Below are 13,971 nucleotides of genomic sequence, written 5' to 3'. Positions count from 1 at the left end.
AGTGTTTACCTTTAGCTTACTATGCTGAGAAATCTTTGCCAACAAAATCTTACATCGAAGCTGTATGTGAAAAAGGTAGTGAGCACAAAGAAGCAGAAAAAGAAACTGTAAAGGGATCTTCCTTGAAGCTGGTAGGGTTTGAGGCACTGTCCCCATAGGACCTAAGTCCCAGCAAAGCATTTGGAAGATCATTGACCTCAGGCACCTACATGGCTTGAATTTTTTTGCCAAAAGGCAACATTGTTGGTCAACGCATAGCTTGCTAAGGGGCTCATGGGGTCAAATTTTTCCTGAGGATCATGATAATAAAGGCAACTTTATTTATACTTTGGAGGGAGAAAATAGGCCCTTGGTTTCTTCATCCTGTCAGGACCTCAGGCAACCTTATTATTTCAGGAAAATATTTAAGCACAATTGAGGTTCTCAGTGGAAGCCAATTTCAACTTAGAAACTTCTAAATACATCTTAGCAAACAGGATCAGGATGGCTGGTCAGAAAGAGCTGCCAAGAAAGGCCACAGCAGTGACCCTGTCAGTTGCTCCCAAAGAAGCTTCCACACTAAGAGTGTGGCGGTCTTGTACAGTTGTTATACTTATGTACCTCTGGGGTCTAATGACTATCCCTTCTCTTTACTCTTCCATTTTCAAGCACTAGAATGTAGTTATGAAACCATGATAAATAAAGGAAAGGAAAACTTGTTTGAAGGCATCTATGCTCAAATAAGATACCCATGAATCACAATAGCCTAGAAGGTAAACAGTGGCAAGTGAAACAGGTACTTCAGGGACAAGGGGCATCTTAGCAATGATCTGAGTGGATGGTACATAGTGATGTGCTTTCTTTATGCTCCTTCTCTTCATCCTGCTCCAGACTGAGGTCTCTGGTAGATGCTTCCAATGTCTTCTGGTAAGAGAGGGATACGTTCGAGGGACCATATCATTTTACTACACAAGCCAGGCTCTTGAATACATTCTCTTGCACCTTCCAACTGGACCTGCAAATTTGATTCCCAGCCATCCTTATCTGTTCTGTGTGCTTGATACAATCTGAACTTTCCCCCAGTACAGGCTGGCTTCTTAGGGTGATTGAACAAGGGAAGGATTGCATGGGGTTCCACATACAGTTTTCCCAATTCACCCCAGTTAGATTGTCTATCTGTCTACACAAGTTTGTCCTTTATGAAGATTAGTTCACCATGCGACTCAGACCAGAGAGTCCGGGCATGGTATGCAACACGCACAGTTGCTTTTATTCAAGATCCTCCCAAGTTTGGGACACTATTTTGAGTATGTTCTTAAATTTCTCTTGCCTAGCACAACCCCTCAAATATTTTGCAACAGCCTCAGCCTCGTTCCAAAACGAGGAAGAAAAGTGTGGTATGGAAATAACTAAGAAGCCTGTTTTAAAGGTGCTGCTTTGCTCTCAGAGTTCCGAACCCCCTAAGCTACACTTTCTGAAGTGTTTTCTAGAAAAGAATACTGGGGGTCAAATTTCAAAGAGAGACTCTAGCCTATAATCAGGTAGTGACTGTGAAGACGCTCTGTTAAACATCCAAAGGATCCTTCCAACCAGAGAAACACTTCAGGGCCATCAGGGACAAGGGTTATCTACCGTACAATCGCCACAAGATTTACCCTCACTTCCCTTTTACTTCCGAAGCACCCTGAGTGTAGAAGGCTGTTTGGCGAGTCAAAGGGTTTAATCTTTCACAACCACATCCCCCAAAATGCTCGAGGGTAAACAAAAAGCTTAAAAAAATCCACACTAGGATCTTGTGACTCTGTATGCATCTTCTCTTGTCTAGAGAAGAAGTTCCGTTTCCAAAGCTTTGTACAACCACACATAAAGGATTAGACAAAACAGAGAAACAACACAATAAAATATCTCAAGAAAGAAGCTTTTTTTTTTCTTTGAGTAAAGACTGTCTTAGACAGTGCTGCAAAGAAATACGGAAATATTTTAGCTCTGCAGATCAGAGGTGTCAGACATAGCCTCTTACCTGGGCTTCCTTCGAGATCCCATTTTTCACACAACCAGTGCTTTGCCTTTTTCTCTGCTGGGTGTTAGGATTGTGTAGAGTCCCATTCGTAACAGCACTGTCATTTGGATTGGCCATTGGGAGGATGTGCTGGAGTCAAGGCAGGTTCCCTTTCTGCAGTCTCCTGGAACTTCAGTTTTCAAGTAACTGAAGTGATGACATAAAGCACTGTAGGCAGAGCCTTTAAAGGAATCCGACCAGTCAGGATTTTCCAGAAGGAGAACCACAGCCTATCTATTGACTAGATCTTTAGCTATTACCTTTTACTAGTCTACTCCAGTGACACTGTGCCTTCCATGGCAACAAACCTGTTTCTGAGAGCTAGCTTCTTTTTGAGGTTAAGGTGATTTGGAGACAAAAGAAAAAAAAAAAAAATCCAGGGACAAATACTGAGGAGGCGGGCTGAGAGGTGGAGAGACTTTTAAAGATATATACAGCCCACTCCCAGTTCAAAGTACTGAAGGGTTACTTACAAAGCTTTCTCTTTCTTGTATCCTCTCCCCTTCCCATAAAGTTACAATGTTTTTTTTCATTGTAAGCTAACCTTAAATTAAAAAACCTAAATATTCTTTGTGCCAGAAAATTTCCTTTGCAAGTGACTTCTAGGAAATGCAGGACAAAGGACCAGTGAATTGGTCAGTGGGTACCAAGTTTCAGTTGGGGTGGGAGAAAAGCTGGTGGTCATTGATCACTGAAAATACGTGACTATATATATAAGGTGACTAAATTGTATAACATGATTCAAATGGTCAACACTTATCACTGGCCATGGTAAATATTAAATTGCAACAGCATTATTCATAACCCACATAGAAACATATGCACCGTACAACATACCAAAGGATGAAATGATAAAGATTCCCAGGGCATTTAAAATTTAGGACAGACAGAAATCTGTGAAACAGAACATTCTATTTCTTAAAACGAATGCGTCATATTTATAGCCTTACAGGAGTCATTACCTTCTCTATCAGAACACTCTTTCTTTCGAGGAATGCGTCACTTTTTATCATATGACCTTAAAGGAGCCATTTATCTTTTCTATATTTCAGTTTTCTGTATATAAAATGAGACAATATATCTGTAGCACAGTAGGAAATGACACTTGAACTTAAGTTTGTCACTGACTGTTAATGTGAGGCATATGGTGATCATAGATTCATACTCTACAAATACCTCTGGTTTACCTACCACCCATATTCTTTCAATACAACAATCATCAGAGGTCTGTTTCTTCCAGTTTCCATCAAAGGGCACTTTGGTTTGTTATGTAATACCAACCATTTATAGCCTGTTGATATTTCTGAGCCTATCTTTGTGGTTTTCCTCTGTTGATATCAGTCTCAGATTACGTATCTGAGACTAAAGGCCTCAGAAATAATATCCTTAACAGGATATGGTGGTACACTCCTGTAAGCCCATTATTGAGGAGCTGGAGGCACGACAATGGTTAATTCTAGGTTAATTTGGCAGTTTAGAATACATAAGAAGTTCCAGCCTAGACTACGCTACAAATTGAGGCCCTCTCTTAACTTTTTTTATATTTCTGTCTCCTCACCCCATCCCAGTCTGATTCCTCTCCTGAACACATGAAACTAAACTTCTGCTTTTGAGATGAGTCTTAGCAATTAATCTTTCTTTATATGCTTGCTGTTTTGGAGCTCACCATAAAGTTCTCTGGCATACTTCGTCTTGCAGTAGACCACATGACTCTCTTTCGGGTGCCTTGTCCCATACTTGGGAAGAAAGATGCTAAGAGAGAGACTAAGAAGACTGAATACATAGGTCTTGCTGAGTTTCTTAACCGAGTGTAAAATGAATAGCAAAACTCTGGGTAATCCACCTTGAATCTCTGAATCATCCACTTGAATGACACTATGTCACAGAAATCTATAATTTAGTACATTGGCTGTGTTTTCTTGTTAATTTACAATGTTACTCCCCTTTAGTATAGGGTTGTCAGTCATGAATCCTTATGAAAGGGAGGGGATTGCCCATTTTCCTGTCTTAGTACAGAATCAAGGCTTTTAAACACCAAATACATGAAATCCACTTATTGGACCAATGACACAAATGAATGAACAGACAGTAAACAAATAAATAAAATAATGACTTCTGTTGCCAGAGCCTGATCTAAATTGTCTTATTTCTCTCCAAAAACAAAGTGTCTCCCAGAAGAAGCAATGGTAAATGATAATGTGACCATAAATTTCATCCAAGTATCCCTGTTTCCCTTATGTCTGGATGAGTGAGACAAAATCTGGAGCACAATGATATTGAGTAAATGCTAAGTCTATGTCCACCGAATTTGTTTCCAACTCAGAGTTTTTATTGCATTTGTCCCAACTGTCATCAGAGCAGAATGAACTTTCTACTGTTTTTTTTCTTCTGAGGCTGTTACAGTGGGTAGTGGGCATTAAATCTTTGCTGGCTTATTCCCTACTAAATTTTGCACAACAGGGCGATAAAGAAGTAGGAGAAAGTACTGCCTGTTGTTGGACTGACTGACTACCTCACATTACCCGGAAAGATAATGTGAAGACATTATGCTATTTTTGACTGAGTGCTATTGCTCCATACAGAATTGATAATGATATTTTAATCTCGATGCTGGAGACCTAATCTTGAGCCTTGAACCAGCCTGTGCTCATTGGGGTGAATTTCATAAAGCACTACCCACAACTCCTAAAACTATGCTTTGAATGGGGAATTTTAAGATCAAACTAACAATTTAGAGAGCAGAAGATCTTTCTTTCTCTCTTCTTTTGACTGTTTCCCATTTTATTGATACTTCACTGCATCTTCATATTTTTCTTTACTTTCTTTCTATACAGAGTCAAAAGCCACATGTAAAGAAGACATCTTAAAAGCACATTAAGTTTCCCTTTATTCCCATCTATCAAATTTTGTAATCACACATAGACCTTTAAGAGAGATCTATTACAAAGTCTCAGTCTTGAACATGTGTGTTTGCATGAGGAGGCATGTATGTTTATATATGTTATGTGTAAGCAGGTGCACATGGAGGAGAGAGTTCAGTATTAGGTGTCTTCAATATCTTTCCAACTTAGATTTTTGTTTTTGTTTTTGAGATTCTAATTATGTCATTCTCTTTTCTCTTTCTTCTTCACACACCCTACCATAGCTCTCCCAGCTCTCTTTCAAAATCATGTCCTCTTTATTCACTGATTGTTGTCACATGCACATATGTGCATGCATATGCATATATATTTCTAAATGTAATCTGCTCTGTTTGTGCGTTGTAGGTCATATGTATGTTTTCAGGATTGACCATTTTGTACTGGAAAAATTAATTAGTGTGCTCTTCCTTGGAGAAGTCGAATTCTCCTGCTCTCTACATTCCTTATTAGTCCATAGTGCTTTTACAGGGTTAAGGCCCTGTGAGCTTTCCCCTGTCTACTTTGGTATGTCTGTTGTTGATGTCCCTTAGTTGTTTTTTGAGACAGAGTCTCTCATTGTACATGATCCCCTATCTGTACCAATGTTGACTTTTTATGCAAGTAACCAGCATTTGAATACAGCAAGCACTTTGTTGAATGAGTCTTTCCCCATCCTCACTCTTGAACCTTTTCTGTCACATTGTGATGCATATGCATTGTTGCATGCTCAAAATCTTCTTAGTTCACCTATCCTTTGCATTGGGTTAATTATGGGAGGAAAGTCAGTGGTGGGTCATTGCTTTGTACCATCTACCAAAGTAAATGTGACATTCTGTTCAAATGAAGGGATTCTTTAGGTTTAACAGTAAAACAGTAAATATTTAACAAAATTTTAGTGCTTTTATTTAATTAGGTGAATTTTAGGTTAATCCGAAAACTTGATAATGGTTTGAATAACTACTTCTGTGTCTTCAGATACAGCAATCAATGAAACACCCTCAGTCTCTTTCTAAGAACTAATATTTAGGAGTGCCTTCATAGTCACTGTTTGAGATGGTTGTCATTATTGAAGATAAAAGTAAGCCTACCCCTGTTTGGCAAATAGCAAAAATGAATCAAGTCAATGATAGTTTTACGTTTTCTGATGGCTCTTTGTTTTGCCCAGAAGTCTGTGTCAAAAAAAAAAAAAAACTGTTAATTGAACAGACACAAGGGAAGACAAAAGAATGTAAAAAGACAATAAAGAAATGCTCAGAGGTTTCTCAGTATATTCTGAAGAAGCGCTAACTATATGAGAGTTGTCAGAAAGTGAATGAAATAAATGGTTAGAATTGTACAAAATTAAATCAGTGCAAATCTATTATTTATCCATCAATTAATCTTTATCTATTTGACAGAGCAGGTTTGATGTGGAAACTAACATTTCAACAAGTTAGGTGACTTCTCAATGTCATGGGAATAATATGCAGTGCAAGTTCACGAACTTAAAATATCTGGGTCCAGTGTGAGAGATACCAGTGTACTTACCATGGATGTCTTTCCTTTTGATATAGAATTGACGAGCATTAGCCACCAAGGAAAGAAATAACGTGACCAAACAATGGGTAAATACTTTATTTTGATTTTCCAACACAGTAAAATCTTGCAACACATTAAGTAGTTATGAAGAATTAATGACATCTTGGTGTTGACTAATAAATTTACCTAGAACTGAATTTTCCTGAAAGATTAAGTCTGGAAAAACTCTCATTGGTGTAGATAATTTCATTTCAAAAACTGCCTCAACACCAAGATTTAGTCACAGTGGCATAAAAATGTAAACTATTGTTGGGCTGAGGGGTATGGGGGATGAGGGAGGAGGGAGAGAATGCCCGTGTTCCAGCAGAGTTCCTGTGCTCTGGGAAGGTGGATGCGGGAGGGCTGCCAGATGGTTCCACTTGGCCCGGGGTGGGCATCTAAGCAACTGACCCCACATGGCAGGGGGTGGACAAGGGGTAGTCCCCGATACCATGGGCCCCAGGGTAACACCCTTTGACCCGGAGATACAGGAGAGAGGGCAGAGGGAGAAATTCCCCATGCAGGTGAGAGTCCTTAGTCAGGTCCGTGGCTGGAGTACAGGAAGGCCTTCTGATTGAAAATTAGCCACAGCACATTGGGAGAAAGCCTATCCCATTGTCCAAGCACAGCGGGCCTTGATGAACAGAGACAGTCTATGATTTTAGACCTTTATTGTAGAAAGGCAGGGGGAAAGAGAGAAGGTAAGAGAGAGAGAGAGAGAGAGAGAGAGAGAGAGAGAGATCAGCCATGGTCAAGAGGAGAGAAGGGGGAAAGGAAAGAGAGAAAGGGAGTTAGAGAGTAAGAAAGGTTAAAGAGAGTAAATGAAAGGTTAAGAGATCGAGGAGAGAGAGCAAGGTGGGGCCAAGCAGCCCTGATTACAGTGGACTGTGTTATCTGTTGTTGCTAGGTAACTAGGAGGAGTCTAGCCTGAAGGTCAGAAGCTTGGGACACTGTGTATGTCACACTTCTCCTGTGGGGGCTGTGGGAGTGGTAACTTTGACAGAAGCCAGGGGTCCAGGACACATGAGGGACCCCTGGCCTACCGTCCCATGTGGGTGGGAATTCACCACCAGGTTTCACAGGGGTTCAGACCTCAGCTTGACTGGAGACCAAGCTATCTGTGTATAGCCCATTACCCCACAAACTATTTGTGGCCAAATATCAAATCTGGATTGAGCCAGAAGTCATTGGAATTGATTGAGAAAACAGAAAGTAACCACATCAACTTGCCTATTTTCTCATGGAAATTATAGATTTTAATCAGTTTAGGCTTAGAGCCTTTAAGCAAGGTCAAGATAGATTTAGTTTTCATATCTCCAGATGTTGTGCCCTACTGAGATTAGGGAGATTATCTGCAATACAAATCCTTCTCACAGCTTTGCTCCAAAATACACCCTGGCTAAAGCTATAGCTGCAGGTTCTACAGGCATTTCCTTGAGATTGCTTAATCTTAGGTGGTGGTACTTGAGAGACAGTTTATTATGTGTCATCTATCTCTCTCTTTGTCTGGGCAGGTTATGTGACCATAGATGCCCTCTGCTCTGTAGTGTGAGTCATGTGTACTGTGAATTTCACATTTATGGCATCAGAGTTGTGCCAAAAGAGCACAGGAGTCATGAGCAAAGAACCCCTCCCTGTTCTCTTCTTTATTCTGACGTATGTTTGTGTAATGGCCAATGGTATGGCAGCCAGTTGTCCTCAGTAATAGCAATATTTGTGAAACTGTTATCAGCTTGTATTGTTTCCTTGTTTTACCTACCCAATTTTTTTCTTGAACACCTCCCAAGTAAGTCCTTGAGCTCAAATCGTTCTCAGAGACTATGTGCATGAACCTAAATTAGAACAAATGTACTCCACATAGTCCATTCATATATGTTGATCTGAAGTATAACTGTTTTTTGAGTGATCAACACTAGATTATCCTGAAGATTAAGAGAGAGGCATGAGTGGGAAATTCTACACATTCTTTGAATAAACTCTTAGGGAATTCGGAAACAGAGTTCTATTATGTCTCTGATAAGAACTGTGAAATAGACATGGAGAAAGTACCTACAATAAGAATTGAAGAGGAACATTATTGACTTTGAATCATCATACGAAAACCTACAATTGGAATGAGGCATAGGTCCTGAAATACCTTCTAGAGCAAGTTTTGTGAATAGAAAAGAACTAAAACGAATTGTTTTTTCCTAATACTGCCCTAGAAAAAAAATCTATTTCTATTCCTACTTAGTAAGGCATGGTAAATAGAATGAAATGTTCACTTTCATCAGGAACACATGTATTTGATGTGAATGTAGATGGAGCTCACTAGCCTAAGAACAACAGCCCAACCAGAGTGGGCTCTCTGTACACTCAGACAGGGAGAATCTGGTTTTCTCAGTTTTCTACCATTAATGGGTCATTCAAATCACTCAGCTATTGTGTCTTCCTCTCATATTCAAACTAGGATTGTCACATATATTTTATTTTCTTTTGTGACAAACCTCTGCTTGATGTTCCCAGAAAATGTTGAGTGCTTTGAAAGAGTCCTAAGTGTGTAATTATATGGATAATCTATTATGATGAACCAAGTTCCCCTTTTATAAAATAAAATATAAATTTACTATTTATATTGTGCATCATGATGGGTCTTGTAACATACTCATACACTGTAGAATGTCTTAGACAAGATAAATTGACTTATATTATCTCACCACACTTATCTTTACTGTGAGTGGGACAACACTTAACAGCTAATCTTTTAGTAATTGGCCAGTGTGTTGTACATTGCTTCTAACTATAGCATCATATTGAGTTAGATCTATCAAACATTCCAATTTAACTGATTTTTTTGTGTCTTTTAACACTTTTTAAAACCCATTTTATCACTTAAGATAATATGCAGTTATTTGGGTATGGAAAATTGAGGGAAGAGTTACTCTTCTGACCACACTATTATTTCAATTAATTTTGTGAAGAGTAACAAAGGGTCAGTATATCATCCATATTAGGGATGTTTGAAAGTGCATATTTTTAATATTTACTTATTAAATTTTATTTTAAAATAAACTATTATAAAATATTGAAAATAAATAAAAACATCATACACCAAAATTAAGTAGACCAAAGTCTGTACAACTAAATGAATTTTTATACAGTTAGACTAGGCATTCATATTTGAATTGAGGGGCTTCACATCAGATTTTACACTTCATTATTAAATATTTTGTACATTTATCCATTACCAAACCCCAAATATCAATGACAGAATTAGAACTAGAAAAACACTTTCTGTATATGTTATATATACTTTTATATATACTCTTTCATAATTTGTGTCATTTACCTGCATTCAGTCTTTTCTTCTTTTTTATTGAAGATAGATTCTTTTTTTTTTTTTTTTTTGTTTATAGTTTCCCCTAACTCTACTTCTCCTAGTTCTTTCCTACCTCTTCTCTCCTCCAGATAAATAGAACTAATATATATAAATTTAAGTGTATTTTTCAATGCTTTCATACATCTGGAAACAATATGTTACCCCCTCCCCCCCGTTTTTCTTTNGGCCTCGAACTCAGAAATCTGCCTGCCTCTGCCTCCCAACTGCTGGGATTAAAGGCGTGAGCCACCACATCCGGAAGATAGATTCTTTTATCATGCAATATATCTAGATTATAGTTTCCACTTCCTTTACTCCACCCAGTTCTTCTCCCTACTCACAGGATCTAGTCCTTGGGGCCTCTCATTAGAAATGAACAGGTTTCTAAGAGGTAACAACCAAAAATGACAAAATAAAATTTTAAAAAAGGTGAAGCAAAGACTTTTCACATTAAAATTGAAAAATCCAATCAAACAAGAGGAAAGATGTTCCAAGAGCAGGTGGAAGAGTCAAAGACCCACTTTTTTCATAGTTAGTGGTTTCATAAAATACTAAGCTAATATCTATAGTTTATATGCAGAGGACCTAGTACAGATTCGTACATAGCCTGTGCTTACTGCTTCAGTCTCTGAGAACCTTGCTTAGTTGTCTCAGAAGGCCATGCTTTCCTGGTCTAAAATCTTCATGCCTCCTCTTCTGCACTATTCCTTGAAATCCGAAAGGAGGGCTTTGATAAAGACCTACTATTTAGACTCTCTCTGCATAATGTTTGGGAGTGGGTTTCTGCATCTGTTTCCATCTGATGCTGGAGGAAGCTTCTCTGATGATGACTGACCAAAGCACTGATCTAGGAGTATAGCAAATACTATTTGGAATTATAACTATTATTATTATTATTATACAAATTGTGCTTGGTTTTAATCCTAGGTATTTGGACTGTCTAGTCTCTGGGTCTTGGTTTTTCAAGTAGTGTCAGATATGGATTCCTTCTCATGGAGTAAGTCTAAAGTCAAATCAGATAATAGTTGGTAATTTCCACAAGTTCTGTGCCACCATTGAGCTAGTATACTTTGAAGGCTAGATAGATTGTAGGTCAAAGGTTTTGTGGCTATGCTGGTGTTCACATTTCACTTTTGGTAGCCTGAAGAGTAACTTTCTTCACCAGAGACACCATGGCTCCATGTAGACCACCTTGTCTTCTCTATGTTCAATGAGTTGTGTGGATATTCTCCTTGGCAATTGGGCCTACTGTCAGTTTGAGGAGAGCAACAACTCTTTGTCTTAGCATATGCCTGGTTTTGTTTTGTTTTCTTTTGGTGATTTCCATGGAATTCCTCCCCCCCCCCCCCGGCCAACAACTCAATTGGATACAACCCAGTCTCTCTACCTGAAGCCATGACTTTCTGTAAGATTAGGCTAGTTGAGACTCTGTGTCTCCCGTTACTAGGAGTCCTCATTAGGGTCACCATCATAGATTCCAGGATGTTTCTACTGCACTAGCTTTCTACACTACCACCCAAATACTCCCCAAATTTAGTCATCTGTCTCTGCACTTTCTCCCTACATCCCATGCCCTCTCACACACCAGATCCCTCTCATCCCCATCTCCATTATTCCCTGGTTCATCCACAAATTATTATTTCCCCTTCTCAGGAGGATTCATGCATTCCCCAACATACTCCTTCTCATTATTTAACCTCTCTGAGTCTATGGGTTGTAGCTTGATTATCATTTTTCTTAATTGCTAATATATGCTTATAAGTGAATGAATATCATATTTGTCTTTCTGGATCTGTTTTATTTCACTTAGAATGATTTTTTTTTTCTAGTTTGAACATTTGCCTGCATATTTTCATGATGTCATTTTCTTTTAACAGATGATGAATACTCAACTGTGTAAATGTATCACTTTTTTAAATACATTCTTCTGTTGAGGAACATCTAGGTTGTTTCCAGTTTCTGGCTATTATGAATAAAGCCACAATGAATATGGTTGAGCAAGTGGTAAAATGAAGTGTCTTTTGGGTGTGTGATCAAGAATGGCTTATCTGAATCTTGAGATAGGTTGAGTCTCATTTTTCTGCCAGATTGATTTACATAGTGTCTGTACATGTTTTCATTCACATTAGCAGTGGAAGCGCGTGCCTCTGTGCTTTCATACTCTTCAGCATTAGCTATCACTTGTGAGATCTTAGCCATCTGGTAGGTGTAAGATGGAATCTGAAGGTAGTTTTGATTTGCATGTCCATGATGGCTAAAGATGTTGAGTATTTCTTTAAGTGCTTTTTAGCCATTTGAGATTGCTTTACTGAGAATTTTCTGTTTAGATCTGTATCTCATTTTTAAATTAGATTATTTGCTTTTTTGATGTATAGTTTCTTGAATTTTTAATATATATATATTTTGGATAGTAGTCTGCTATCAGATATAGAGTTGGTTAAAAGAAAATTTCCCTATTCTGCATGATCCTGCTTTGTCCGATTGATGGTTCCCTCTGCTTTACAGAAGTCTTTTGGTTTCATAAAGTCCCATTTATTAATTGTTGATCTTAGTGCCTGTGTTATCAGAGTCCTGGTCAGGAAGTTGCCTTAGGTGCAAATGTGTTCTAGGCTATTTCCTGCTTTCTCTTTATTGGGTTCAGTGTGTCTGGTTTTATGTTGAAGTCTTTGATCCACTTGGACTGGAGTTTTGTGCAGGGTGATAAACATGGATCTATTTGCATTCTTCTACATGCTGTTATACCAGCATCTTTTGTTGAAGATGTCTTTTTCTCAGTGTTTTTTTTTTTTTTTTTTTTTTTGGCTTCTTTATAAGAAACCAGGTGTCCACATGAGTGTGGATTTATGTCTTGGTCTTCAGTTCAACTCCATTGACCACAGTGTCTATTTTTATGCCAACAGCATGTGGTTTTTATTACTATAGCTTTGCAGTATGGTGAGACCTGAAGTACTTTTACTGTTCTTTTATTGCCAGGAATGTTTTTAGATATCTGTTTTCCCCTTATGAACTTGAGTATTATCCTTCCAGGTCTGTAAAGTATTGTATTTGAATCTTTTTTTTTTCCAACTTTTTTTTTATTAGATATTTTCTTTATTTACATTTCAAATGCTATCCCGGAAGTTCCCTATACCCTCCCCCCACCCTGCTTCCCTACTCACCCACTCCCACTTCTTGGCGCTGGCATTCCCCGGTACTGGGGCATATAAAGTTCGCAAGACCAAGGGGCCTCTCTTCCCAATGATGGCCAACTTGGCCATCTTCTGCTACATATGCAGCTAGAGACATGAGCTCTGGGAGTATTGGTTAGTTCATTTTATTGTTCCACCTATAGGGTTGCAGACCCCTTCAGCTCCTTGGGTTCTTTCTCTAGCTCCCCCATTGGGGGCCCTGTGTTCCATCCTATAGATGGCTGTATTTGAATTTTGATGGGGGAATCTTGATACATTGAATCTGTAGTTTGCTTTCATTAAGATGGCTATTTTTATTATTTTGATTTTACCAATCCATGAGTGTAGGAGATTGTTCCATCTTCTCTATAGCTTCTTCAATTTCTTTCTTTAAAGGTTTAAAGTTGTTACCATAAAAGTCATTCACTTCTTGGTCTGAGGTAACCCAAGATATTTTATTTGAGGCTTTTATGCAAGGTATTTTTCTGATTTCATCCTCAGTTCATTTATCATTTTAAAATAGGAAGGCCACTAATTTGTGGTTTAATCTTATAATCTGTCACTTCACTGGAAGTGTTTATCAGCTATAGCAATTCCCTGGTGGTATTTTATGGTAACTTATGCATGCGATTGTATGATCTGTAAATAGTGACACATTGACTTCTTCCTTTCTAATTTGTAACCCCTTGATCTCCTTCAGTTGCCTTATTTCTCTAGCTAAAACTTCAATTACTATATTGGCCATATATGTAGAGAGTGGATAACCTTATATCATTCCTGATTTTAGTGGAGTTGCTTCAAGTTTCCATTTAATTTGATGTTGGCTTTAGAACTGTTGTAAATAGCCTTTATTATGTCTAGGTATGTCCCTTGTATCCTTAATCTTTCCATTTTTTTTTTATCTTGAAGTTGTGTTGGATTATGTCAAAGACATTTTCTGAATCTAACAAA

The 13,971-nt window shown here is 38.2% G+C and overlaps 1 protein-coding gene across 1 annotated transcript in view; it reads right to left on the bottom strand.

Moving 5' to 3' along the window:
• The window catches only part of Sptlc3 (serine palmitoyltransferase long chain base subunit 3), a 123,333-nt gene extending 120,939 nt beyond the window's left edge, over positions 1-2,394 (bottom strand). The window contains exons 1-2 of the mRNA XM_021194536.2: positions 2,299-2,394; positions 2,000-2,219 (exon numbers count right to left, since the gene is read on the bottom strand). Of these exons, the coding sequence (XP_021050195.1) occupies positions 2,000-2,116 (117 nt within the window). The 5' untranslated portion in view covers positions 2,117-2,219; positions 2,299-2,394. The remainder of the gene's footprint in view (positions 1-1,999; positions 2,220-2,298) is intronic.
• Positions 2,395-13,971: the final 11,577 nt, after the last annotated feature.

This window comes from Mus pahari, chromosome 3, assembly GCF_900095145.1.
Source record: "Mus pahari chromosome 3, PAHARI_EIJ_v1.1, whole genome shotgun sequence".
NCBI classification, from domain to species: Eukaryota; Metazoa; Chordata; class Mammalia; order Rodentia; family Muridae; genus Mus; species Mus pahari.
The sequence above is the reverse complement of the archived record's forward strand: the minus strand, read 5'-3'. Positions and strand labels throughout refer to the sequence as shown.